We start from the raw sequence: 27,655 nt of genomic DNA on the forward strand, positions 1-27,655 counted from the left end.
GACGGCTTGCTGAGCTTCTTGGTGGTGGGAGATTGGGGAAGAAGAGGACTTTACAACCAAACTGAAGTTGCTCTTCAGGTCATAATATTACTATTCTATAAGTCTTCTTTGGTGTTTTATCTGTCAGTTATTTACCTTGAGAGACCTCTATGCGACTATATATGTATCAATGCGTATATACATGTAGTCATGGGTCTTCGTCATCGATGCTGTGTATGGTGAGAGACATGCATGACATTGTGAAATCCAATAAATGAAACGTGCATGACACGATTTCACACGCAAGTGAAAGATCCATGCAACTTGTAACGCTAATCCTCATAGATAAATTTATCAAATGCACATGTACCAATCTTATCCTAAACTCAGCCAATCAGAAGTTTTACTTTGTTGGACTATATAATATGTGCTTTCCAGTGCAGTACAACGCGGACATGTGACAAGAAAATTATTTCTTTTAGCTTTCCAATGCATTATTGAAATGTCCAATTACTATTCTCGATGCCACGCAGACTTGACGTCGTTATTGAACGCAAAAAATCAGTATAACGTTGATAATCTCTTTTCTTTAGGGGGAAGGGAGCACGCCGTACAATGATTTAATTGTAATGTTTCTACGTTTATCTGTCAAATCTACTCTTGATATTGCATATTGAGAGCTTAATTATGCTTGATTTTTAGAACAGACAAAAGCAAATGGCTATATACATGTGTACAATTTTGGAAGTTTGAATTAGCTATGTGTGGCAGATGGGCATAATCGGAGAAATGATGGACGTAGATTTCGTAGCCTCCACAGGCGAAAACTTCTACAACAACGGACTCATCGACATCAAGGGAAATTGTCCAAAAAGTCCTAAACCTATTGCATTTTTATCAATTGAGTCCTAAACTGGCCGTTTGGCATCTACATCAGCGATTTCCGACGAAAATTAGATGGATGAACTCAATTGGTAAGAAATGAAAAGGTTTAGGACTCAATTGGCAAAGTTGAAAGGTTTATGATTGAATTTGTCACATCCCGAACCCACGAGCGCGCTAACATCCCACCAATTGTTGTGTAATGGCAACATCTCAGGACGCATCGCCGACCCAAACGAATAACATCGAATAAACGCATGCGGAAGCGGACTAGATTCACCCAAACAACAATCAATAAAACGGGATAGTAAGGAAAACACTTTGAGAAGAAAACTAGTGAAGCCATTTTATAAAAATAACGTCAACTCTTGGAAGATACAATATACAAGCCTATCACAAGGCCACTTCCTAAAAGACCACACATAAACAAAAAGGGATTTGGTGGTCGGGTTAATCTAGCTTCCCTATCAAAAGGGAGGGTTAAAAAGATGGGATATCCAAACCCATTAACACAACTGGCCATAACCCGGAGAAGGGTCCGGGTCGGACTCCACTTTGTCCGCTTCGGACTCCATGTCATTCAAACCAATATCCGGATCGGTAACAGCTTCATCAGGAGGATCGAGATCCAAGGAGTCCCAAACCTCATCTCCAGCGCCACCATCAGGGGGTCCATCAAAGCCCCTTATCGGGCCAAACCGCCCACTCCCTTCCCTTATGAACCATGCTACAAATTCATTCGGTTGTCACAGTGCTAACCACTCGTCCACCCAGACGATTGACATATGCTTCTCATAAACCCTACTCGGTCCCACCGGGAACTTTACTATTATTATGCTCATATCCATGGGCACGCCAAAACGCATCGGAGGGTGATTCATGGTCGGGGGTCTGAAAAACAGTTAACAAATAATAATGAGATAAACTCAGTAAGTTAACGACCTAAGCCTCGATTAGGAAATCAACTTATCTCGGATGCACCTAAAACATGCAACATATTATCAATAACATATCAATAGCAAAGCTACCATGGCTTTGCCTTAACTATACACACGAGCAGGCTACCCAGCCTAGTATAAGCAAACATGCCATTAAACAATCGCAGGCATTCTTATCTTGCCTTGGTACACATGCCCTGCGCGTTATGAACTTCCATATACAATCATAATGCAGCAAGCATATAATGTAATCAGAATACGCAGCGTTTTCCCATGCACAATGCATCCACACGAGTCCCGATTATAAGGTGAAACCGCTTTGGCCCGTCCTATACCATGCCTCACAATTTCATCCCATAATCAAGTGCAATACTACCATATTTATCACGCGTATTCCGATTACTACGGCCACTCAGGGCACGGCACAACCCGCGATATTGCATCAGGTTAGCGGTCTTCGAGCATAACCAGGTATCGTCCCGCCTTGTCGGGCACAGCATCATCTCCCCAACCTCAATGACGGCATCCCATAAAAAGGGTTCATTCCGAATCCAATTCGCGAATGACTTCGTCTAACCCTGCCCCTGTGATGGCATCTAATTACCAAATTGAGCACAACCTGTTACAGCCACAGCCAAACCCTAGGTTGGCGGTCATTCGGTATAACCGGGAACAAAAGGAACCTTTAGGTGATCATGCACACATAGCAATCACTCAAGTCCCATTGTTATCTTTCTCAATTAGCCAATGCAAACATGATCCGTACTAATACGTCAAAATATTGCAACTTTCGCATGTAAAAATGCACTAGAATAATCACACGTGATAACGTACATATAATTAAACCATCAAACTTGGCATACTTCCATATTTAAATATCCTCACCCTATTCCACTCATAAAATTTGATATATAAACCCGACACCTCGAGTTTTACTGTTCATATGCCCGTAATTCCATCCTTGAAAATAGCAATACCATTCATTTTGCTATACCAGCTAATTTATACGGAAATTTCGAACATAGGCATCATAATTCAAGCCTAAAAAAATCACAAATTATTATTAAAAAGTAAACACAAATTAATAAAATATTAATATTTATAATCCGAAAATTAATTTATTTAATAAGAAAATATTAATTATAAAATAATCCGATAGCTTATCGTCAAATCCTCGATAGTTTATCACTAAAACCTCGATAGTTTATCACTAAAACCTCGATAGCCTATCGCAATATTGGTGATAGCTTATCACTAAAACTCCGATAGCTTATCGCATTTCTTGATAACTTATCATTATCACTTATCACTTATCGCGATAGCTTATCAATTAATCCATAATTAATTAGCATTAAGCATAATTAACTTAATCTAAACTCATCCTAATCAAGTTTAACATACTAATCAAGGAATTATGGCGAAAACTCACCCGTTAGTGATTCCGATAACACGAACGCGACATCGACGGCGAGGGCTACTCATGGCTCGGTTCGGAAATGACACGGAATGACGACGGAAGGCAAGGGCAGCAGCAGCAACAACTTCTGTGGGCTATTGGCTTGCGGTGAGGCGGTCCAGTGATGGACGACGGCTTGGACGAGCAGCGTAACGCTCCAGGCGATCACGGCGCTGCTGCTGGTGGTTCTAGCCGGCGAAACAGCAGCCAAAGGGGTTGAGATGGTGGCCTGTGGTGGCTGGAAATGGTGAGGCCAAGAGGGAGGGAAAGGGGCCGGTGGAAGAGAGAGAGAGGAGAGAGAGTAAGTGAGAGAAAAGAGAGATATTTATTTTCTAGATAGGCTTGTTCTTCAAGCTTAGCTCAAGTCCAAGTTCATCATCTCCCCACATAAATCCATGCCTCAAAGTCTTCACTCATAAACTCCTTTGTCTCTTGGTCATTAATGTTAGAAGAGCATTTTGGTAATTTGACAAAGTATAAAATACTATACGTGTATAAGAGCTAGAATTTTGTACGAACTCGTATAAATCAAGTTTGGGCTTGAAAATGCTATTGGGCTCAAAATTAGGCTTGAACAAGGTAATAGTGGACTTAGTGGGCTTGCTCGGGCCCAATTGGGCTGAAGCACACAATGGGTGTGAGGCCCATTGGGCCTTCGTCCAGCCCACTTCCTCGTGGGCTCCAAATCTCGGCCCATTAACTCTTTTTCCGAGAGTTTTGAGCAAACCGATAAACAAATAGTTCAATGAGGCGACGTCCAATTGTTTAGTCTTGAGATCCTCAAAGGTTCGATACCCAAATTCGGATTCTAATTCATGGTCAAAATCGATCAATCGCAACTTTAGTATATCTCAAACTAACGGGCAGCTTTTAAGAGTTACGCGTATTCGACCCGTGGTTGACTTGATATCAATCCACGTTTAAGCTTTCTCGAGCCATGGATGATCTCGGTTGTCATGTAATTACGAGGGGCCAATCACTAGTTCCGAAGTACACAATCATTAGAAATTGGTCTAAGGTTGTTCGCAATCCATACAATAGTCAGGCGGAATCACCCGCAATCCGATTGTATACTATTGGCAAAACATTCTATAACCATTCCTTGATCAATCTATAATGGCTCAAAATTGTCCCTCGTTAATCCTCATGATCGAATTGTCAATCCATGGTCGAGTTCTTAAGTCATACGTACTTAATTCCTTAATAACATTTCTCTCATGGTTAATCTCTCGTGAGTGATCAATTCGGAGCGAGATTTAACTAACAATGCATCGATAAATAATCACTTCATTATATCCCGAATATGGTCGAAATTTGAGGATATTACAGAATTGGCAAAAATGCAATAGGTTTAGGATTTTTTGGACAATTTTCCCCCGGCGTCGATGATCCCGCAGTCGACGAGTCGTTCTCCAAAATCTACACAGCACCTAGCTTGCAAAAGCAATGGTACAATGGTAATTTCCTAGCCCTTTAATGATACGGTAGTTTAGGCGAGGCAAGATCAACTAATTCCTAGCCATACATTGATAAGGCAAGATCAACTAATTCCTAGCCCTACATTGATACAAAATCAATACGGCATGATTATTGCAATGGAAAAAAGAAAACCTGTCTAACATAGTAAGCTATCAAGAAAGGATATCTGGTTATTGTGTGAGTTCTTCCAAACATGAAGGCGGAGCGACTTAAGATTGCCCTAATGGAAAGGTTGGACTGAACTGGCAAAGAGATGAAGAGATTTCCACAACCGAATATAGAACCGTGTCAGAACATACCACAGCAGCCTATCTTTGGGAATCAGCAACCCGAGCTCCTTTCCAGAGACAAAACTTTGGCCAGAATTATGGTCAGAATTTGATTCCTGAGAACCCGTGATGGGCCAAGTAACTCAGCCTACAATCCCTGTAAACCAGGAGTCTTCGGCCAACTTAATCGAAGAGTTTTCAAACTGCTAAGCCTATTCGTGTGCGTATCGATCACTGATTCGCATCGATACTATTTTTTGTCTTTTTTTGGTGCATGCAGTTTTGGGCAACCATGACTATAGGGGTGATGTTGAGGCACAACTTAGCCCCATCCTCAGAGCACTGGACAGCAGATGGCTCTGCTCGAGATCTTTCATTGTCAATGCCGGTAAGCCAAAACAATGGATTTTAGTTGTTTACTGCTAGATGTATGCATACATCATTCCATTAATAGTGTTCACGAAAACACTTACTGTTTTTCTCCCTCGAAATGAAGCATGTGTAGGTTCATATACTCAAAGCTTTTGTAATTTTATGATTTACAGTATCTAATGTGCTGATCAGATCTCCTTAATTACCTTCTGTATGAGCAGAAAGTGCGGACATCTTGTTTGTGGACACGAACCCTTTTGTTGATGAGTACTTCACAAAGCCAGGAGGCTATAACTATGACTGGAGAGGAGTCTTGCCCAGAGAAATATATCTCTCCAATCTCCTTAAGGTACAAATCATCCATTTGGCCCTTATGCAGATGTATCCTACATACAAAGTGTCATGATCATGAGAGCATAAATCAAAATCAGTAATCAAGAAGGTCCCGATCCGATCTCAACTCAGTGTCGCAATGGTTGATATAGGATGTGGATTCAGCTTTGAAAGAATCGAGCGCAAAATGGAAGAATGTGGTGGGACACCATCCCATCAAAAGTGCTGGATTCCATGGGAACACTGACGAGTTGGTAAAGCAGCTTCTTCCAATCCTTGAGGTAATGCCACTTCCTTTGGAAAACCACCATGATAAGATTTCTAAGTCCTCGACAACACAGCTTTTCTGGGTATCTTTCACGATGTTCTATTTTCAGGAGAATAATGCCGATCTGTACATTAATGGCCATGATCATTGCTTGGAGCACATATTAACTGCGGACAGGTAATACTTCCCTTATCATCTTAAAGAGACCAAAGACATCAATTTTCCCCTTAGAGGGAATATAAAAGGGAAAAAAAAAAAACAAAGGGAAATTTAGGTCAAAAGACCGTGTGAAATGTGGAGTGATTATTCTATTTGATGATTTGCAAGACTGAGTAGAGACATAGCAGTCCAATTTTTCCATGTCGAAAATCATTTAGGAATTTGTCCACCCTTAGTATTACTAATGGAAAATGAAACTTAATCATTGTGCTATTGAATAAAGCAAGATTCGATATCTATCTCGAATCTTACAAAAGTTAAAAAGAAAAGGGATTCTGTTAACGAGTGTTCTCGAGACACTGATTAAGCATATTTTATTTGATATAGTTCGATTTTCAAGATACTGATTATGCAAGACCCAAAAGCCATCAATGCATTGTAAATTGTAAAGTTTCTCTTAATTTAGTTTTAACGAGCACTTTGTCAACAAAAGCCACAATAATTGGGCAACTTTAATGCAGCCCAATCCAATTTTTGACGAGCGGCGGTGGGTCGAACGCGTGGAGGGGGGTGATGAATTGGCCGACACATCCGGAGGAGGTCAAGTTCTATTACGACGGGCAAGGCTTCATGTCCGTGAGGATCACTCCGGCCCAAGTCGACATCGTGTTCTACGACGTTTCTGGCAGCGTTTTGCACACTTGGAGCAGGACCAAGGAAATTTTCTCCATCGTGTAGAGAAAGATTATGATTTCTGCTTGATATTTGTGTGAAGATTTTAATAATAATCTTTTGGTAAACAATCGTCTGTAAGTCCATTGGTTTCTCTAATTTTGTTGACCTTATGTTGGTTCAATTTCAGACGCCGATCAAAAGATCACTCTGATTTCATGCTGTTATAACAACTCTTTCGAAAATTATGATTGCCGATTTTGTTATGACGAAGAGATTAGCGTTGCTGTTAGATAGAAAGTAGAAACTGCCCACAGCTTCCGGACAGGAAAATTGTCCACAAAATCATAAAGTTATTGCATTTTGGCCAATTAAATTCTAAACCTTTCAATTTTGACAATTGAGTCCTAAACTTTTTCGCGTTTTTGCCTTAAGTCCATCCGGCCAATTTTAATCGGAAATTTCTAATGTGGAAGCTGGTAGTGTCACGTAGAACGGTCGACGCTAACATGAACAATCTTTTTTCTTTTTCTTTCTTTATTATTTATTTATTTTCTTTTTTTCCTATCAAATCCGGCGAGGGTTGTCAACCGACCACAGGCGAGTTGTCGGCCATCGGCGGTCACGGCCCTCACCTGTGACCGGCGAGGGTTGGTCGGTGACCCTCGCTGGGCTTGGAAAAAAAATAGAAAGAAAAAGGAAAGAAAAAAAGAAGGAAAAAATAAAATAAAAACTTATAAAAATTATACACGTCAGCGCTGGTCGTGACACGTTGGACGGCCAGCATCCACGTTAGCGACTTCTGGCTAAAATTGGCCGGATGGACTCAATTGGCAAAACGTGACAAAGTTTGTGACTGAATTGGCCAAAATGTAATAAGTTTAGGATTTTTTGAACAATTTTCCCACTTTCGAAAGTATGCGTGCTTGCAAAAAAATATTTTCTATGCGTTGGACTTTTAAACCCGTCCGAGTGGCTCATTAGTAAATAAGAGCAATATATGGCTCCTGCTAATATGGAATTTAAGAATGTGTCATGCTGTTCACTAATTATCTATATTTAAGTCCCCGTCGATATCGTCTTCACCTTGTCAACCGTAGTTTGACAAGAGTTACTTAAGGGACCTAGCTAGTCTCAGGCGACCAAGAGATTGCCCGGTCTCAGGCGATCTCCCATCTGAGGTTGCGACCTCATATAGGAGGTCATAACCTCATTTGCGAGGGCAAGTAAAGAGAGAGAAGAGAGAGAAGATGTTAGATCAAGGTTCTTTCTAGAGTAAATTTCTCTAAAGATAGGGACATTTTGCTTAGTTTTAAGATAATTGGACCATATATATATAGTTATCCCTAACTACAGAGAATCATGAAAATGACATAAATGGTCCATCAACTTTGGTCCATCGTATAATGTTGTCCATAGACTTTTAATTTATCCAATATGATCCATAAACTATTGGTAAATGTTCAATATAGTCCTTCAATTTGTTTATACGACAAATAAGACGTTATTTAATGATGCAAATTATTATACGCAGGGTTGGATCTTCAAAAATGATGAGTCAACATGCCCATCTTTGTCTTTATCTAATTTTAAAAAAGAAAAGAAAAATGCCGATCATTATTTAATGACGTGGATTATACCATCATAATTTGAGATGAATATTTTACTTGGATAATCCACGCGTAACTTGTTTTTTGTTGTCCACCATCCAAATTTAACATATCAGAAGCCACGTCAGCAGATACCGTTAATTTGAACTAACAGAGGTACGACACTATACATTTTTACAAAGTTTAGGTATTAAATTGAACATTTATTTAGAGTTCAGGGGCCGTATTAAACAAATTAAAAGTTTAAGGACGACGTTGCACATTAAACCAATATTCATGAACCATTCATGTCATTTTCCCCCAATAAATCCATTTCCTTTATAACATAGTTTAGATGTGCTTCCATGAATATCTGGTCGCGGCATTCGTGTTCGTTGGCCTTGACTTTCCCCCCACGGAGAAGCCAAAAACACCTGTCGTCCTCGAGAAAAACTTCTTTGGAGATATTCTTTCCCTCGGATGACCACGCAACACATCCAAAGCCAATTTAGCATATTCCAATCTCAAATTCAAACGCTAACAGGTGACACACGACCTAAGCACGTCCTCAAAGCCAGCCACATGTGACATTGTTTTAGTTTCCCCCATCCGACGTTGTTCTTCTCAACAAGCTACCTATCATTGTCAACCCCACTCCCATCCAATCCCAAGCTATCTTCTCATCATCAAACACCGCCCCCCAACAAAGCTATATAAAGCCCTAATCAAGAACCGTATAAGCTATCAGCCTCAAGAAAGTCATTCGAGTCCTCCCTCTATTCGTTTTCCCCTCCGTTTATTTCTCATCCGATCTTGGATTGCTTCGAGCTTTGAACACGTTTCCGTGACGAAACGAGAGGATGGATGAAGGCGGGTATCGCCTTCTCTTCTTGGGCGGCTTGTTGTTATGGCTATGCATGGCGCCGCCGTCCATGTCGGAGCTGCAGCGGCTCCACCACCGCGTCAAACCCGACGGGACTCTGAGCTTCCTGATGGTCGGCGATTGGGGGAGAGAAGGGAACTACAACCAATCTCAAGTTGCTTCCCAGGTTTTCGCGTACAACCCTCCTTTTTTCTTTTGTTAATTGCATGAATGATGATGATTTCTTTAGCGTTTCTCGACGTTGGAACCTCATTGTCATCGAAACTTGCGGGAAAGCTCTCATTTCCTCCTACAAGTTCACACTAATACTTAGGGCCCGGTCCTTCATAAGCCGTACCGATTAAAATTCATACTAATGGATGATGTCATATATAGTGTCCCTGAAACATCTTGTCTGCGTGGTTGTATGTCTTAGATTGGACACCCATCGATTTTTTCTATGAAATGATCGGTGTTGCGATCCATATATTTCCCTTAACCAATGTATACTTGTGTTCAAGCGAAATCATTTCTTTTGCATTTGAGACAAGTGGGTCGAAAACTTTTTTAAGTTTATGCAATTGAAAACGAAACTTCCTATTACAACATGCAATCGCGTCCTAAACATTTTCATTGACGCAATCAAACCCTATATACGTTGAAAAGTATAATAAAGTCGCAAACATATACCAATAAATGGAATTTAAGGCCATCGCGTAAGCAACTATCAAAAGATGAAAGAATTCGATGATAAGTTGTGGATAAGATTTAGGACTTCCAAGTTCTCAATTACTTTGCTCTTCCTACTTTCCACTAAGCTAATAACATTCATAAAATTCAAGTGATGATGAATGGTAACCATACACACATGTTACTTGATAAATGCCATTTTTTCAAAAATGAAAATCCATTTCTTCTGATGCACTCTCTTTGTCTTTTTCTTTTCTTGAAAAAAGGTCAATTGATCCTGATGGAAACCTAACCAGCAAGTCACATATGAGTTGACAAATCGCACCAGTTACGTAAGCAAGTGAATTTCGTAACCTCCCAATGTCATAATAAAGAACCCGATTCCAATACCCAAAAAAAAAAAAAAAAGAACCCGATTCCCTAGGACACGTTCTTGCATTCCTCGTCACACATTTTATGAGCGTGCTGCAAGATTACTTAGGCATGCGGACGAATGTTTCTTTTTAATCACGAATACAGTCGATGCTTTCTTGTCGGTCGCAAGTTCTTAACCTAGTTGTCATCAACACGTTTAGTTGTTCATAGCCAATGAAAGCGAAAAGCAAAGGCACCAACCAAAGGGTCTTCTTGTCTGGGATTCTATTAATATGTGGGTGTAATGTCACGATGACTCGACTCAACCACTTGCTTTACGCTATTCATATTCTCTCTCGCATCAGCAAAGCATAATTCTATGGATATTCCATTTTGAGATTTCTAACTTACGTTAGGAATCAATGCCACGCTCCCATTAAGAAAAAGACTACTATATTTTATCTACTTACGATACATTGAGTAGTTATCCGGGGCATTGGACAGATGGGTACCTTGCTCGTACGAACTTTTAGATTATGATAAATTGATGTGAGATTCGCCAAAAGTCAATTGTTGAGATGTGCCTTAGTTGAGATGTGCCTTAGTATGTATAAATAAGAATAGTGACCCTTGTGATCCCTGTGTTTACGGTGATGAAATTGTCTGTGTTAATCATGTTGAGCCTCGAGAATTTTTATTATTTGTCGGAAATATCTGTTGCACAAACTACAAGTGGAATATTGAATAATCCTAATTGAGATATTTTTAAAACTCTGAAATTCTCCTATTTAATTACTAAAGCACATAAGGAAGCGATTGTGAAAAAGTGATTGACTTACCGCATCTCGTTGTCGATGGAAATGTTAGATGGATTACTTTGTGGCACGAGTAACCTCGCGCTTTACTGTTTTTTTCTCATGAATTATAATGCTATTGTTGAGAAATTCACCTTTTGTTTAGCCTTCAAAATCAAGCTGAGAGTATAGAAAATCACAAGCAATCGATTGTTACCTTAATTCTTGTGTTTCCTCACTGATTATCGTAGATGGGAGTGATCGGAGCGAAGCTGGACATAGACTTTGTGATCTCCACCGGCGACAACTTCTACGAAGACGGACTGACCGGAGAAGACGACCCCGCGTTTTCCAAGTCGTTCACCGACATCTACACCGCCCCGAGCTTGCAGAAGCCGTGGTACAATGGTAAATCTCGAACCACTGAAATTAATCATAACTATGTACAAATCTTAATCCTTCAAGTTAGATCATCTAATAAATTAAAAGGACTAAGCAAAACTTTTTAGGGATTTGATGATAAATTCCGGTAAAGGGTAGGTTTTTTGAAATTTTAATTTTAATGATCTTGTTCTCGTGGTACGCACAGTTTTGGGCAACCACGATTATAGGGGCGATGTTGAGGCCCAATTAAGCCCCATCCTAAGGGAAAAGGACAGCAAGTGGGTTTGCTTCAGGTCTTTTGTCCTAGACGCAGGTAATTACCATCCTTAATCTTGTAAACATCTACCTTAGCTAAATTCGGGATGAGTAATTTGATCATTCCTCATGCATTCACGTGTCTAAGGCATGGAAATTAAGAAAGAAAGCAAAATAATAAATAAATAAGGGAAGGCCATAATCGTGTAGACAGATTTTCTCTTATGTTTGCTTTTCGATTAGAAGTGATTGACTAGGGTGATTACGATAGAAATCGTGGAATTCTTCTTCGTGGACACGACGCCGTTCGTCGATCAGTACTTCACAGACCCTGGAGAGCACAAGTATGATTGGAGTGGCGTTGAGCCGAGGGACGAGTACCTGTCCAACCTCCTGAAGGTACGTAGCTTCGATTTAGCATATATTTTCAGAACATACTTAAGTGGAACTAACATATTTTATAATCGCACATGATATTCCAAAGCAACAAAATGTAAACATGTTCCATATTTCCACCCCCCCACCCCCCAAAATGACTGCAATAGGATGTGGATTCAGCTCTAAAGCACTCCTCAGCAAAATGGAAAATCGTGGTTGGGCACCGCACCATAAAAAGCGTGAGTGAACATGGCGTCACCGTTGAGCTCGTGCAGCATCTCGTCCCCATCCTTGAGGTCATTCCTTAAAATTCTCATTTTCAAGATCGATATGATCCCTGAACATTGGTCAAATATGTAACGTGACCTCTGAATTTTTAATTTGTTCTATCTAATCCCTAAACTTTTGATAAATATTTAATCTAGTCCATGGGTAATATGAAGATATCTATTATTATCCTTCATATAGCCCGAGGACTAAATTGAATACATACCAAAAATTCGAATATCACATTGAACAAATTAAAAGTTCAGGAAACACATTACATTGCACATTGAGATAAAGTTCAAATATTATATTACATATTTAACCAAAATTCGGGAACTATTTATGTAATAATTCCAAATTATTTATATGCACCCACTTAAACATTTGTTCCACGTCAGCTATATCCTACGATAATATCTCGATTACTTATATTTTCCTCTTTTTTGGGGGGACTCAGGCCAATAATGTTGACCTTTACGTGAATGGGCATGACCATTGCTTGGAGCACATCACTAGCACAGACAGGTATAGTTTTCTACGGTTTTGGCATTAGCTTTTTTTCTCATCTTCCCTCGTCAATGATATTAAAAAGAATGCGTTTTCTTGAAAAAAAAATTCAGCGAAATTCAATATATTACGAGCGGAGGCGGGTCAAAGGCGTGGAGGGGCGTGATAAGGCCGTGGAAGCCGGAGGAGATGAAGTTCTTTTACGATGGGCAAGGCTTCTTGTCCGTGAACATGACTGGAGACCGAGCCGATCTCGTCTTCTACGACGTCTTCGGACAAGTCTTGCACAAATGGTCCATCTCCAAACAGCTCCACGCCGCTGCTGTCGAAAAATTATACTCGAAGCTCTAATTATAGCAAGAAATTACCACACACAGAGAGAGAAGAAAGTTCTATGGTTAGTATAGCAAGAAAAAAAGTGTCTCCATAGACGAGATCGGATCTCGTTGGGCATTATGTTCATGAAGCAGCCGAGACACACGAATATGTTTTAGAACATGCTGTAAGTCGACTTTGATGCAGATAAAAAGTACATGTATTACGATATGATGCATAAGGAAAAAGAAGTTACCGGTCAAGAAGTTTATCTCTCCCTAATCTCCCTTGCTAAAGTTGAACTGAACATCAGCTCTCGTAATTTTACTGCTCTTGTTTCTGCAAATGTTACATGGCTAGTGACTTGAAGGGACCAGCTGCTAGTGGCGGCTAGAATGGGGAAGATGACTTACACTTCCTTTCGAGTTTGGGCTGGGAAGTGACGCGACGAGCAGTGCAAATTATCGACTGCAATCGGGGCAAATAAACGGGTCGATGCCTTCCAATCGGATCCATGCCATCCATAAGCGTGGAATCCAAGTGTGGCTCGTCATGAAATCCGCAGCAACCAACAGTGTCGACATTGTTAGACTTGCTTCTTAAGGGGAATTTAAGCTTATGAAATGCAGAGGCATATGACAATGAATCCTAATTCAAAGCTCGTCAAATGAGACGTCGAAGATTGACTGATGATTTCTCCAGTAAGGTAAGCTCCTAAGTAAATCCTTGTGAAGCTCATTTGCGTAATCTCTCCACGCGTCAACAGCAGCAGAAAAGCTGGCCCAACGAAATACTTCAGGTGTCCCACACCCATCACAGCTCATACACCCGAATGTCGTCTGCGCCAACCGTCGATCCTGTAAGAATGTGGATTCCAAGTCACTTGCATTCTGGCTTTGTGATTGGGACAGTGGGATCACCTTTCCTTCCTCCAATATAGGGGCGCGTCGCTGCAACTCAGAAGCTTTCCACGAGTAATACTGCCCCACCTGAGCAGGAAAAGCAATGACTTGGATACTTAAAGTACTGATCACATCACCACCAAAATTTAAAAGGAATGTTCATATAGCAAAAAAACCAGACCTTATTTAGAGATCTCTGAATGATGAAACATAGAAAGATTACTAAACAGAACTCTTAAGACCCCCATACCTCATGCACTTGGCAAGTAAGTTATCTTTAGAGAATTTGTGTATTATCTAAAAGCTATCCATCTAGGTTGAGTGAATACTAAACAGGGTAGACAAATTTTACTCCATATCTAAGAATTTGTTCCAACATTTGACAATAGATCCCGAACTATAAAACAAAACAAAGCAAAAAAGTTGAGAATACCTGCAGCGCGTGCAACACATTTTCAAATTCCTGGTTAAACATCTCATTATTCCTTGTTAACTGCAGTGGTTTCATCAAAAGATCAAACACGTCCAAGAAGTTCATCTTGTCCTCCAAAGCACAAATACCAAATCCCAGAGCATAAATTCTTGCACAGCATATGTTGATCGATGAATCAATGTCAGAAGATTGATCTGGTGAAAACCGGTACATATTACTGGATGCTGGCAAGGGTAAGTTGGAGCCAGGAACATCAGTCACCTCGGTTGAGAAAATCTCTGAGAGACGAGAGACAAGTTTGGCATCCTCATCATGAGAACCATCACGGCTAAACCATAGTGTAAGAGTAAGTCTTTCCCCATCGATGATCTGTCAAGAAATGAAGTAATTAGCACTAGAGCAAGAGGCTGCGATATATGTATCGTAAACACACTAATGCGACAAGGTGGCGGCCTAGACCAATGAAATTGCTAGTGTTGCACACCCATTGTCCCAGAATCCCATATCACCTTAATCATACCTTTAAGACTCAATTGTCAACTAGCGGGTGCTTTGAGGCTAGGTCCACGCGAATTCGAACCTAAGTTGTATCAATAGCCAGATCTATAGACATTTTCATTACTTGCAAATTGCAACTACTAGAAAAGCAAGATGCATTTGTTTGAGCAGCCTCAAAGAGGGTGAACCAAGTTATTCCTCTCTAAAAGAGTAAGCTATACCTTCTGTCCGCCAGGCCCCCACTCAAAAATCATGGAAATAGTGAATTGCTTACATGAGCAAACGCATCAATGTCAAAGCATTTAAGATCAATCTTAACATCCTCATGATGTCATCAATTCCTAATTTCCCCAGTAACCTTATAAGAGGTCAGAGCAGATATCCGGGCCTGCGTGCACAGCTGTGTGTGAATGTGTGCGCCCACTGACGCACAGGGAGAGAGAGTCATAGTCGTCTGAACTTACCTCATCAACAGAATGTACATTTCGGTTGTCAGCAGTGTATATCAGAACATCCTGACCAAATACAAGGATTCAATTCAATCAAGCTTGCTGAATAGCTCAACCAGAGACACACTTGTGAATTTTTATATCCACAAACGGCAAAGAAAACCAACGTACAATTTTATGAACACTAATTATCAAAATCAGATTCATACCATTTAAGCCCCATACTATCATATTTAGCTCAAGTACTTAATAAGAGACACAGAATCATAATCAGTCATTATTATCATGCCTTTGAATTAATCTATTGATTATGAGAAAACTTTTATAGTTGTAATTCCGTACTTTTTTGTCTAAACCACCATATATCATAACCTAGAGAAAACTCAACCATTTTCAACTACCTCGTCAATACTTTATTGTTCAAATAATTAAAATTCATGACTCCTTTCTAATCAGCAAACTCAAATATCATCATACATGACTCCACTGACCAAAAACATAGTTGATATACCACTTGAAGAAACTACAGAGATATACTTACGCCAGCAGAAGGTTTAACAGTTGTGGGTTCACCGTCCTGGAAATGGAATAGCCCACCTCTAAAATCCTTCCCATAGCTATTCAAATAACAAACTGCCTTTGGCCACCATAACGACAAAGACTCTCAGCAAAGTGAGCTAGAAACGCGAGAACCTTACAAGATAGGCAAAACAGTACCAAATCTACAAATTCATAAAACCATTTGGAACTTGAAAAGAACAAGCAAAACGTAATAGTATCAAGGAAATCAAAATTCAATGTATGAAGGATGAGTTATATTATTGACAAGCAGTGTGTTACCGCAAAGTCTCTCTGTTTCAGATAGGGCCTGTTATCATCACTATGCCATCCAATGCTCGCTCCTTTAGTCCAGCTGTTTCAAAAGTACAGAATTGCATATGTATCAATGAGAAGATCGAAGTGTCTACAAAACTAGGGGAAGGTACAGGAAATGCAATGGTATAAATTACGAGAAGCAAATTGCAGTTCAGAGGACATCTCACAATCTCAACTTAAAAGAGTTGAAATCCCCCCACACAATCTCGACTCACAAGAGTTGAAATCCCCCCACCCCAGTGTAGTCAAAAGCGTTTCAAGCACACACCTAGGTGAGGCCAAGCAATGAGATTCCTCTTCTTGAGTGTCAAAGTGATGCACCTTCGATTGGGCGCATGCCTTTAACGCCTAAGGTATACAGTACAAGGTCCAATAGCACTTGCCGATAAAATTCTAGGTAAGTTAAACCGCTGCTACCTTTCTTACACTGAGTTATAGCGCCTAGCTTTGCTTGGGCGCATGCTATTTCTGTGCTTCACCACTCATGCGCTTTTTAGGACTTAGTGCCTTAAGTGCACCATTCGCCTTTGACTATACTGCCCCACCCTGCCCCCATTGGTGAAAATTGAAACAAACAAACTGCACAAACACAAATAAGCGCCTGCATGCTTTGTTTTTTTGGTCGGAAGCGCCTGCATGCTTAAGCAGGCACAAAAGTGCAGAGAGAGACAGACAGAGACAGATACCATTGTCAATACGAAGATCCATAACGTATCATCAATCTTATATTGGAAGATATGATGTTTGAATGAGCACCTCAGAAATTCATCTTTAGAAATTAAGCTTGCAATACATGCCCATGTCTTCTCACCAGGCTCTAGCCCCATAAGTCAAAAAACAAAAAATCATATTATCTTCATCTCCTATTGAAAGTCCACAGAAGGCTTCCAGGTTGAGAGGGATCACTACATCCAAAGTAATTTTAGAACGCATTCTTCCTAGGAACGTAGCAACAAACAAGATCTGTTGCACAATTACTCTAGAATTAGAGAAGTATCCTCATAAGCACTACTTTATATTAAACTTCAATTTAGCAGAAGCATCTTTTTATGCACCAAAATTTTTGCTTATATAATATGCAAAGTTATTTGAGCTTGATCAAGCTCACCAGTAGTGGTTGCACAGACAAAGTGTCAACATATCCAACACTGAGTAGAAGAAGTGCTATGAATGTTCGATACTACAAGAAAGACAACAAGGACCCAATTACGAAACACAAAGCTACAAAGATAAGCACCTTCAGTTTCTTCCACTTCAAAGAAAATAAAAGAACAAGCTAGGACAGGCCAGAAAGAAAGTAACCAGTAACAGTTCATTAGAGAAGTGAAACATGCTATATTGCTACAAGAAGTCCACAATCTCAGAAAAGGTTGATAGATTTGCTCCTCAGTCGAATTACATCATCAAAACGTGAAAAACACTTAGCAGTTCATGTTGTGTTCATGCTCCGCAAAAGCAAAATTAACAGAAACAAATTTGAATTATGGCAAAAGCAGTTAAAGTAAATAAGTGAACAGATGATAAGAGGAGACCTGACAAGACCAGTAAATTCGATACAGAGCTCATACTCACATGCAAAGAATTCCTCCACCTTCTCTTTCAGTTTTTCTGACATGAAGAAATGAAGCAGACATTTCAGGATCAAATCGAAAGCTACACTAATTATAGAAAAAATCATAAATTTGTTCTCCGATTCTGTCAGTCACGTCAAGCAACAGAAAAAGAGTAATGCTTTGCTCATGATCCACAAGTATCCGAATGAGAATTACTCTCTCTCTCGAACAATATATATGATCTTCCGACACATTTAAGCTCGATTTATCAAAGCTACTCCAAAACCACTCCATCCCGCTGTCAAAACAGAAGCTATCCAAGAGCACGCCAAACTATGAAAATCAGAGGCCATTGGACTAAGTTACCATGGAATCAAACCACAACCCATGACCCAAGTTCAAAACTTTGATTTACCCAGCAAAGAAAAGGTCCAATAATTGCTCTCACCGCTCTCGAGAAAAACAAAAGAAAAGAAAAGGGTCCATCTTCCACGCCTTGATTTCACCCAACAAAGGATCAAACTAACAAAGTGAGAAGAGAAATCATACCTCGGATGAGCACAAGGGGCATGATCAAGTGGGCCGAGTTCGTAGCGATGAGATGAGAGAGGGTGGTGGAGAAGACGCACGGCCTGTACCCAACCGTGCTGCAGCTCTTGTGAATGAACTCCAGCTCCTGCGGGATAAAAAAACAAAACACCACCACCCATTTGAGCCCGCACAAACACGGTGACATGAACGTGAATGCGAAGGTTTGACGAGACTCTACAGACCTTGCACTGCTCCAGAGAGAGGAAGTTGCGGAGCAGGAGACGAGGGTTCTGCTGTCGATCTGCCGCCATCCTCCTTTCGTTCCCGGGACCCCCTCTTCCCCAAGCAAAGCGCCTCGTACGAGACGGACTCAGCTGCGTTTCCGGTAACTGCTAATTCATTCAGAAAAATGAAGGGAAAAGAATTATTTATACTTTTGTGCTCTGTTTGTTTTACAAAAAAAAAAATAATACTTTTATGCTCTGTTTGTTTTACCATAAAAAACTAATTATTTTAAAATATATATATTCGAATCGCTTACAAAAATTAATAAATAAAAAAATATTTCAAGCAATATAAACAATCATTTTTAAAAAAAAAAATTTCTAATCACTTATTTTCTGCAAAACAAACGGAGTCAAGTGCGTTTGTTTCATGGAAAATGAATTTAATTTGATCGTTTGTGTTTCTTAAAATAATTAATCAATGAAAAATATTTTCGTAAACGGTGAAAACATTCTTTGCTCATTCATTTTTTTAAATGAAAATGACATGATCATTTTTTATAAATATTTTTCAAATCATTCATTTTCTGCGAAATAAACAGAGCATTGGTACTTTTAGTTTTTCTATCCAAATGAATTTGGGTCACAAGGTGGATTAGGTGTTTTTCATGAGATAAAAATGAAAAACTTAATTTTTGAGTAAATATATATTGATCACCATTTTAAAATTTTGAGATAATAACACAAACAGTCCATGAACTTTGGCTCAATATGTAACGTGGTCCCTAAAATTTAGCCTAATGTTCAATATGGTTCTTGAACTTTTGATTTATTCAATGTAGTCCCTGAACTTTTGGGACATGTTCAATATAGTCCCTCAACTATATGAAAATGTTTAATGTAGTCATTTCATTAATTCAAGTTCAGGGACTATATTAAATATTTTCATATAGTTTAGGGACCTAAATTGAAAATATACCAAAAATTCATTGACGATATTAAACAAATTAAAAATTTATGGACCATATTGCACATTGGATCAAAGTTCAGGATCACATTAAATAAATTAAAAATTCAAGGACTACATTACATATTCGGCTAAATTAAAAATTCAAGAACCACGTTGCATATTCAATCCAAATTTACGGAATGTTTGTGTTATTTTCCCTAAAAATTTTAGTACCTGTCATTTCTTTTAGAAAAAGGGAAGTTCAAAAGGGTCTCTTTCGAGTGTTGGCAAGGCGACCCGTTTGGCTTCCTTCTCAGTTCGGCATCCACTGCCTGTTGCCGCCACCAGTTCTTGCTTGGCACGAAGTTTCGCCAGCAAAATGGAAATTTCCCGTTAGCAATTTGATGTCGGTGGACAGTTTTGTTCACTCGCATGTGGGGTTCGTGTTTCGTGAATTCTTTGTCGGGCAATGGAATGGTGGTCACGACATGTTTGCGAGGCTACAGAGCTTGTGCATGATGAGCGCATGCTCTTTAATTGAGGGGCCTTGTTGTTGTCTTGCCCGTGTGCAGTTAGTTCCATGTGGAGATGGCGCATGGATCGCATGGTCGGAACAAATGTTTCTCCTCATTTGAGCATTGTCCACATGCATATGATATGTTTGCTGGAATTCCAGAATGACGCGAGCTACTGAAAAAAGGTGTTGAATGCTTGTCTCTCGCTATTTCCTCCTGCTCCAACAATGTGCGCGGCGCAACGCTCCGAAAATTGCCAAGAAGCTTCACGCCCAGTTGCTCAAGAACGGCCTTCGCGGATATGGCCCTTTGCCCAACACTCTCCTGGATGCATATGGCAAATGTGGTCTCCCTGGAGATGCTTTCTCGCTGTTCGAGGAAATGCCCCGCAGGGACCAAGTCTCTTGGGCCTCAATCCTCACGGCATACAATCAAGCTAACCTCCCTCGCCGAACTCTCTCCGTCTTCCGCGCCGTGCTTGCGGATGATGGGTTGCGGCCGGATCATTTTGTGTACGCCAGCCTAGTTAAGGCTTGCGCTAGCTTGGGCGGCATCATGCTCGGCCGGCAAGTTCATGCCAGCTTTTTGCTATCCCCTTTTCGTGCGGACGACGTGACAAAGTCATCGCTAGTTGATATGTATGCGAAATGTGGATCACCAGATGATGCTCGTGCCGTTTTTGATTCAATCCTAGTGAAGAATGCAGTTTCTTGGACTGCTATGATTTCTGCATACTCTAGGAGTGGGCTAAAGTCAGATGCTATGGCAATCTTTCAAAGTGCACCCGCAAGAACTTTGTTTTCCTGGACTGCATTGATTTCCGGGTTGGTTCAGAGTGGGAATAATGTTGACGCGTTTCACTTATTTATCGACATGAGAAGAGAAGGTGTTGACATCGTAGACCCGTTGGTTCTTTCTAGTATTGTCGGTGCTTGTGCTAATTTAGCTATGTTGGCACTTGGAAAGCAGATTCATGGTCTTGTTGTAGTTCTTGGATATGAATCTTGCCTGTTTATCGATAATGCACTCATTGATACGTATGCCAAGTGTAGCGATATTCTTGGTGCAAAGGATATATTTAATGGGATGAACCACAGAGATGTAGTATCTTGGACTTCAATAATCGTGGGTACTGCTCAGCATGGGAAAGCTGAGGAAGCATTGGAATTGTTTGATAAAATGGTTTCTACTGGAGTAAAGCCAAACGAAGTTACTTTTGTTGGATTGATCTATGCATGTAGCCATGTTGGATTAGTTAAGAGAGGTCGCAGTCTTTTCAATTCAATGATCAAGGATTATGGTATCACTCCTTCCTTGCAACATTACACTTGCTTACTGGATCTTCTTAGCCGTTCCGGGCATCTTGACGAGGCAGAGAACCTTATCAATCAAATGCCATTTCAACCTGATGAACCTACATGGGCAGCTATTCTTAGTGCTTGCAAACAACATGGCAAGACTGAAATGGCAGTTAGAATTGCTGACGGTCTTTTAAGCCTAAAGCCAGAAGATCCTTCGTCGTACATACTTCTGTCCAATATCTACGCTCGTGCTGCTATGTGGGATAAGGTTGCCAAGATCAGAAAGACGATGGTGTTAATGGAAGTAAGAAAGGAGCCGGGATATAGTTGTATTGACATTGGGAAAGAAAATCAAGTATTCTATGCAGGGGAGACAACTCATCCAATGAAAGATGAGATATTTTGCTTGCTCAAAGAATTGGACGCAGAGATGAGAAGGAGAGGTTATGTTCCGGACACTAGCTCGGTATTACATGACATGGAGCAGCAAGAGAAGGAGAAACAACTTTTCTGGCACAGCGAGAGGTTGGCTGTCGCATATGGGCTGCTAAAATCAGTTCCCGGGACTGTCATTAGAATAGTGAAAAATCTTCGTGTCTGTGGAGATTGCCATACTGTACTGAAATTCATCAGTGTTATCGTCAAGCGAGACATTGTCGTTCGAGATGCCAATCGTTATCACCATTTCAAAGGAGGGACTTGTTCGTGCAATGATTTCTGGTAGTCATCTTAGATACGAGTGAGAAAATCCTCCTATGTCCCTGAATTGATCTTTTGGAGAAGCAATTCTCATATTGTTCGGCCATGCAGGACCTAATTTTGAGGCAAATACTTCTTGGTGGGACGTTTGATGTAATCAGTACACAGAATGTCTTCTTATTTGAAAACTACTTTCTCTTAGATAACTCCATGGGTTTGTCTTACATTTGTAATAGCAATCTTCTCCTATAGATTTGCCTGCACATGGTAAACGATTGTCAATGGTTTCACTGTAACAAATCGATTGGTAAGAAGCAAGTGAAACTCTCTTACTTCCATTGGAACTAAATTAAAGGAAAAGTTATATTTTCGCTTGTGTATTTTACTCTATTCTTATCAAGTTCTTGTAGTTCCAATTTTTCTAATCAAGTTCTCTTTCTTACACAAAATGTCTAATCAAGTCTCTCCCAGCGCCATATTCGGCCAAATTCAGCTGATGTAACTATTCAGAATATGACGTGGATCAAATATTGCTTACATGAACACCTATCATGGCCGTTGAGAACTCCATTGCAAAGCTTCGTTCCCCCTATTTTTATTTATGTTTTTATTCCCTCGCTTATTCAGTATTCGCGATGCATGTTCATGTAGGTAATAATTGGTCAATGTCACATTTTGACATCTTCCGACGGTCATTCCGTCGGTTTTGGTGCCAAAGGGACTTGCATTTTGGGCAAATAGAAGGACCCAATCAGCAAAATTGTAGATAGAGGAACTTGATTGAAAAATTAATGAATGTACAGCAACGTTTTTCTAAAAACAAACACTATCTTCTTCATGCGAGCCCCTATCAGTCCAAGAATTCAAGACGCCTACGGCGTGGCTTATGCGATTCCCGTCCACGTTGGTCTGCTAATTCAAAAGTTCAAGTTCAATCAATCTGACTTTTCCTTATTGCTTCGCGATCCGGACTTGTTTTTTATCATGCAAATTGCCAAATTTCATTATAAAAAAAGGTTTCAAAGGGGTGGTGGCGGCGTGGGAGTCAAAAATCATCTTATTGAGTGTTGATGCTTGATTGATGGGCAAAACTTTTTCTCGTCTTTTTGCTTTCAGCAAACTCTATGTTTGATCAGGCGGCTCTTTTGCCCAATGTTTTTTGTCTTTTCGCTTTATTCTCCTTTTGACTTTCACCATTCGGTAACTAATATTGTATTTCAAGGAGTGCATTTACAGTTGCTCCAACTTTTGGTTTGAGCACGCCTTTGTAGAGGTGGTCTTTCGAGGAGGTTTAGGTCCCAATTCCCCAGAGTCCTCCCTCTTTTTTCTCTTTCTCACCTGTCTGATTTTCCTTCTCAATTTTTCGGTTTAGCCCTTAATTTTTTTCTAGTTGGAGAGATAGAGAGAGCAAAGAAAAGGGGGAAAAAAGAGGGTGGTTCAGCAACTTGCATTTTCTCTTCTTTAGTGTGAGGATAAGTCATACCTTGCTTCCTAACCACTAAATGGAAGTGAAGCTTTCATACAGCTGTTTAGATTTCTCTACTCTTCTTATCTTCTTGCTTGTCTCATTCGAAATGATCTCTTAATCAGGAACTTCTTATCTTCTTGCTTGTCTCATTCGAAATGATCTCTTAATCAGGAACTTAATGTGCCATATCTAGCACGATCAATCGAACGACGGAAGCTATAACATCTTATTCTGGGTAGTTCTGTTGCTCAGAGGCATAAGCTGTTAAGTCATGAGCGCCAATATACGCTTGAATGCCATGAATTTGCAAATTCACTCTCCCTCCGGTTCCTTCTTTCCTCACTCGCTATCTCTCTCGCCCCTTTTTTGTCGCACAGTCCTCCATGATTGCACTAAATTTGTCACCATAAAGTTATAATTATCCAGTTGATTCTCTTCAAGCCTTTCGTTTCATACAAACACCGGGAAAAAAGAACACAAAAAGAAGCAAAAGCAGAAAGAAAATAATGATATCCATTATCCTTTCAAGAGCAGACTTAAATCCAGCCAAAGCTTTCTGCAACAAACGAAGGGACTAAAACCTGCCAATTGCAGCACTTTGTGTCTTTCACCACCTGTTCTGCCCTCTTAAATAGGCCTTTGGATTCTCATTTCCGGTTCCGTTGACAAATATGTCCCGACACCACCTTGTTTGAGTTTGACAAAAAAGTATCATGAAACAGAGCCCAGACGGGCCCCGCACTTTTGACATTTAATGGAACGCAGAGCTTTTGATCATGATGAGCCCCTCTTTCCCTCTCTCTCCTCTTCATCTGACTAATTGAATGGAATCAAGAGTATAGAATAAGGGACACACCATGGCCACCCACCACCATAAACAAAGATTCTGCAAACCCAATTTATTAGTGTCCACATATAATAACACATAAACACATACCTAACCCAGGACAAAAGGTATATTTATTTGGAAACCACCCATGAGGTGTCACAGAGACCAGTACAAATCTTCAAATTCAGCCAAAAAAAACGGGAAAATACAAGTCCATATATGAGATGACAAAATGGCTGGAAACTCTATTGGTATCATGACCTATACACATACCCCCCCCCCCCCCACCCAAGAACCCATATGAATTCAATGATGAATCTGTGTGCCCCTTCACTCCCCCCTTCTCTCTTCCTCTATTTATCTTTCTATTCACAGGCAAAAAAAAAAAAAAAGACTTGACCAGGCATGATAAACAAACTGTAGGTAAAATGTAGTGGAAATAAGCCATGAATCGCATGGTATGGTGACCAGATAAATGCTGCAAGTGGTGAATGGAAATTTATCTCTCACAGAGAGGCGTCCGCTCGGCTTGTCCGGCTCTGGCGGTGATGCTTGGGACGGTGGTGCCTGCCATCTCCAAATGTGACGGGGTCAAAAGCCCGGAGATGCTCGGCTTCTCTTGGGTTGATCACGCACTCGGGTGGTGGGACTTTGTACCGAGCCCGGTCATAGCAGTACGAATAAGTCATGTGCTTCTTCCGGAAATACTCCATCTTCGTCCTCTGTCTGGGACTGATGCCCTGGGGGATAGCCTTATGAGTTGGGACATCATCACAGCTCGATTGGTGCTCAATCGGGTCAACTGCGCAGCCGTGCAGGACGAGATCGGAGAACTTGGCAACGTAGGGGGCATACTTGTAGTTCACCCGGTATTTTCCGCCATTTGTGGCCCAATTAGAGCCATCCCAGATTGTGGCATACAAAGACATCGGTTTAGAGGGGAATTGGCCTCCCATGGCCTCTGTTCTCTTAACTTCTCTGATTGGTACATTGTCCACATAAAATCTACAAGAGAGAAAAAAGCGGTGAGAGTTTAATCATAATCAAAACATAGTAACAAGCGGTATAGACTGTCCTCTTATAAGGATGTTTTCATCCATTCATCTCACGATTTCTAGCACAGATGTTATAGTTAGCTTAAACTCTGGCATAACTAAAACTTAAACAGAATTTAGATGTACCAAACCCTTCTTCCTCGTAAAATAACATGTGAACAGAATCTCAAAGATGAAATCCTGCGTTGGGTTACAGAGCTAGTATCTAACTTCCACTTAGCTGAATAAAGGTACAATCTTTTTAGGCAAGCCAAAAATTTACAGCTCATAATTTCCACAGTGGTAGTTAATCCATCTCAATCAAATGTAACATTTACCCTTTGCAGACAAAGAGAAAGAAGAAGGGGCCCAAACATCCATTTAACTCGTCTTAATTACTGAAAAGAGCTTTCATAGATGTTAGTCCACCAAACATTAACAGTATCGCCATGATAAAACGAAGACATGGTAAAAAGAATTGAAGCAACAGTAACAACAATAAAAGCCTTGGCGTTGTAGTAAAAGGAGGGGATGGTCAAGATAAACGTGACCCCCCCGACCATCCTCATGGGGCTCGGCAAGAGACACCGATCTTAATACACAATGTTCCTTAAGGAAGTGACCATCCCCTAGCCTCATTGACAGTACAGCAGAAAAATAACAGAGCACTGAGCACTTATTCAAAGACTTCTCAGGAGACCAGCAAATTCAATAGAGGTAACGATATATTCCACAAAAGTGACCAAATGGATATGCAAAAGAAGCACAATGAATCGCAAGGTAAACCAGAGAACGCTATGCTCTTATCGTGGTGGAATTGAAACTTACATGATCTGAGAGTCGGTCCACAGGATGCCGTACTGATGGAAGTCATCGGCAGGATCGAACCAGAGGCCATATCTCTCTTCCCGGCCGATGCCGGTGCTTCCATCGCCATAGATATTAGTCTGAATCCTCCAATCTTTTCCCCGAATGTTACCCAGGAACTCGAAATCAATCTCATCGTGGTTCTTCTCGAACATATCGCCATTAGACATCTGGGCAATCAAACAGCAAACAAGTTATCGATCACCAGAGCCGAAATTCGCAAAACTACTCAGCAGAAGAATCTCCTCCAGTCAAGCAGAACCAAATATGTGATCAAAAGTGAAGAACTTGCAAAAGAAAAAATTGCAGGTCATCATTCTCAAAATACTCCTGGAAATACAGATACTCAACAGTAGCGAAATATTTTCAGGTAATTTGTCAAATGAATGGCCTTTAGAACTGAACTTGATCGCCCAAGAAGGATCAAATATTTCCATGGAAGAAACACCGAGCACCCATCACCAATATACAACCGATACATACTACGATCAAACATGAAAACACCATCAAAAAATTGCAACAGAAAAAGACTTGAGGAGCAGAGATCACTCACGTAGAAAGCAACCACAACTCCGGCAGTGTAATCCGAAGGCAACTTAATGGAAGCACTGAAGAAGCCATGCAGATAAAGATCCTGAGACGCAAACCCAGACCCTGCAACAAATCAAATTTAAAAAAAAAAAAACAAACAAACAAGCAAACAAAGAAATCCAAAAAGGGTCCTCAATCAACAGAGCCCCGACGAAAAAAGACACCTTGAATCCTTAACATTCAAAGATTAAACGGGAACAGACTGAGGAAGACATTAAATACGGCACCTGTGCGTTCGTCTAGGGAGAGATGGACTGCTTTGCCATCCCCGTGAAGAGCGAGATTGTTGTCCCCGAAAAGCTGGGTGTAACCTTCATCGAAGGAAATGATGGGCAAGTTCGTGGACGACCCAGAAGCCAGAACAAGAAGGACGGCACACCAAGTCAAGAACAAGCCCAGATGGGGGGGCAACATGTTTTTCTTTCCTTCTTCCTTCCTCCTTCTTCTTGCCCTCTGTGGAAATATGTCGTTATATATATGGTGGGGAAATGTGTAAGCGAGTAATGAAGAAGAAGAAGAGAGCGACTCTGAGAAAGAGAGAGGGAATCTCTCTCTAATACTGATACAGGACAGCTAGGAGCGAAAGAGAGAGACAGAGAGACATGGAGAGAGAGAGAGAGAGAGAGAGAGAGAGAGAACAAGAAAGGCTTAAATGAAAGGAAGACGAAAGGAGGTCGTTTTTAAGGAGAAGAGAAGAGAGAGAGAGAGACAGAGAGCGAAGGAGAGGCGTTTCT

The 27,655-nt window shown here is 40.5% G+C and overlaps 5 protein-coding genes across 7 annotated transcripts; 3 read left to right on the forward strand and 2 right to left on the reverse strand.

Moving 5' to 3' along the window:
- LOC115670858 (purple acid phosphatase 3-like) lies at positions 1-6,873 on the forward strand. The gene is made up of 8 exons (XM_030592231.2): positions 1-78; positions 751-844; positions 4,653-4,712; positions 5,284-5,391; positions 5,597-5,724; positions 5,861-5,989; positions 6,086-6,153; positions 6,657-6,873. Exons 2-8 carry the CDS (start codon positions 751-753, stop codon positions 6,871-6,873), a joined length of 804 nt encoding a protein of 267 aa, XP_030448091.1. The 5' UTR covers positions 1-78.
- A 2,197-nt stretch (positions 6,874-9,070) lies between these two features.
- LOC115670824 (purple acid phosphatase 3-like) lies at positions 9,071-13,509 on the forward strand. The gene is made up of 7 exons (XM_030592180.2): positions 9,071-9,445; positions 11,348-11,504; positions 11,686-11,793; positions 12,007-12,134; positions 12,281-12,409; positions 12,838-12,905; positions 13,001-13,509. Exons 1-7 carry the CDS (start codon positions 9,257-9,259, stop codon positions 13,236-13,238), a joined length of 1,017 nt encoding a protein of 338 aa, XP_030448040.1. The 5' UTR covers positions 9,071-9,256; the 3' UTR covers positions 13,239-13,509.
- Positions 13,374-18,835, reverse strand: LOC115670823 (uncharacterized). Of its 3 annotated transcripts, none has more exons than XM_056309878.1 (8): positions 18,687-18,835; positions 18,463-18,589; positions 17,893-17,968; positions 16,325-16,397; positions 16,026-16,121; positions 15,500-15,550; positions 14,538-14,906; positions 13,374-14,152 (listed from the first exon to the last, which is right to left on the reverse strand). In XM_056309878.1, the coding sequence occupies exons 1-8, from the start codon at positions 18,753-18,755 to the stop codon at positions 13,856-13,858; spliced, it is 1,158 nt and encodes a 385-aa protein (XP_056165853.1). In that variant the 5' UTR covers positions 18,756-18,835; the 3' UTR covers positions 13,374-13,855. The 3 variants fall into 3 exon arrangements, with proteins under 3 accessions (XP_056165853.1, XP_030448038.1, XP_056165854.1); XM_030592178.2 differs by having other exon boundaries at positions 13,374-14,191; XM_056309879.1 differs by lacking the exon at positions 16,026-16,121 and having other exon boundaries at positions 13,374-14,191.
- Positions 18,836-19,874: 1,039 nt separating this feature from the next.
- On the forward strand, positions 19,875-22,338 carry LOC115670603 (pentatricopeptide repeat-containing protein At4g14050, mitochondrial). Its single transcript, XM_030591905.2, has one exon. The coding sequence runs from the start codon at positions 20,325-20,327 to the stop codon at positions 22,155-22,157; it is 1,833 nt and encodes a 610-aa protein (XP_030447765.1). The 5' UTR covers positions 19,875-20,324; the 3' UTR covers positions 22,158-22,338.
- A 2,196-nt stretch (positions 22,339-24,534) lies between these two features.
- On the reverse strand, positions 24,535-27,558 carry LOC115670848 (probable xyloglucan endotransglucosylase/hydrolase protein 28). The gene is made up of 4 exons (XM_030592213.2): positions 27,149-27,558; positions 26,884-26,984; positions 26,292-26,500; positions 24,535-25,434 (listed from the first exon to the last, which is right to left on the reverse strand). The coding sequence occupies exons 1-4, from the start codon at positions 27,333-27,335 to the stop codon at positions 24,936-24,938; spliced, it is 996 nt and encodes a 331-aa protein (XP_030448073.1). The 5' UTR covers positions 27,336-27,558; the 3' UTR covers positions 24,535-24,935.
- Positions 27,559-27,655: the final 97 nt, after the last annotated feature.

The sequence above is a fragment of the Syzygium oleosum genome, unplaced genomic scaffold (assembly GCF_021117445.2).
Source record: "Syzygium oleosum isolate NSW1041296 unplaced genomic scaffold, Sole_v2.1 Sole_v2.03, whole genome shotgun sequence".
NCBI lineage: Eukaryota > Viridiplantae > Streptophyta > Magnoliopsida > Myrtales > Myrtaceae > Syzygium > Syzygium oleosum.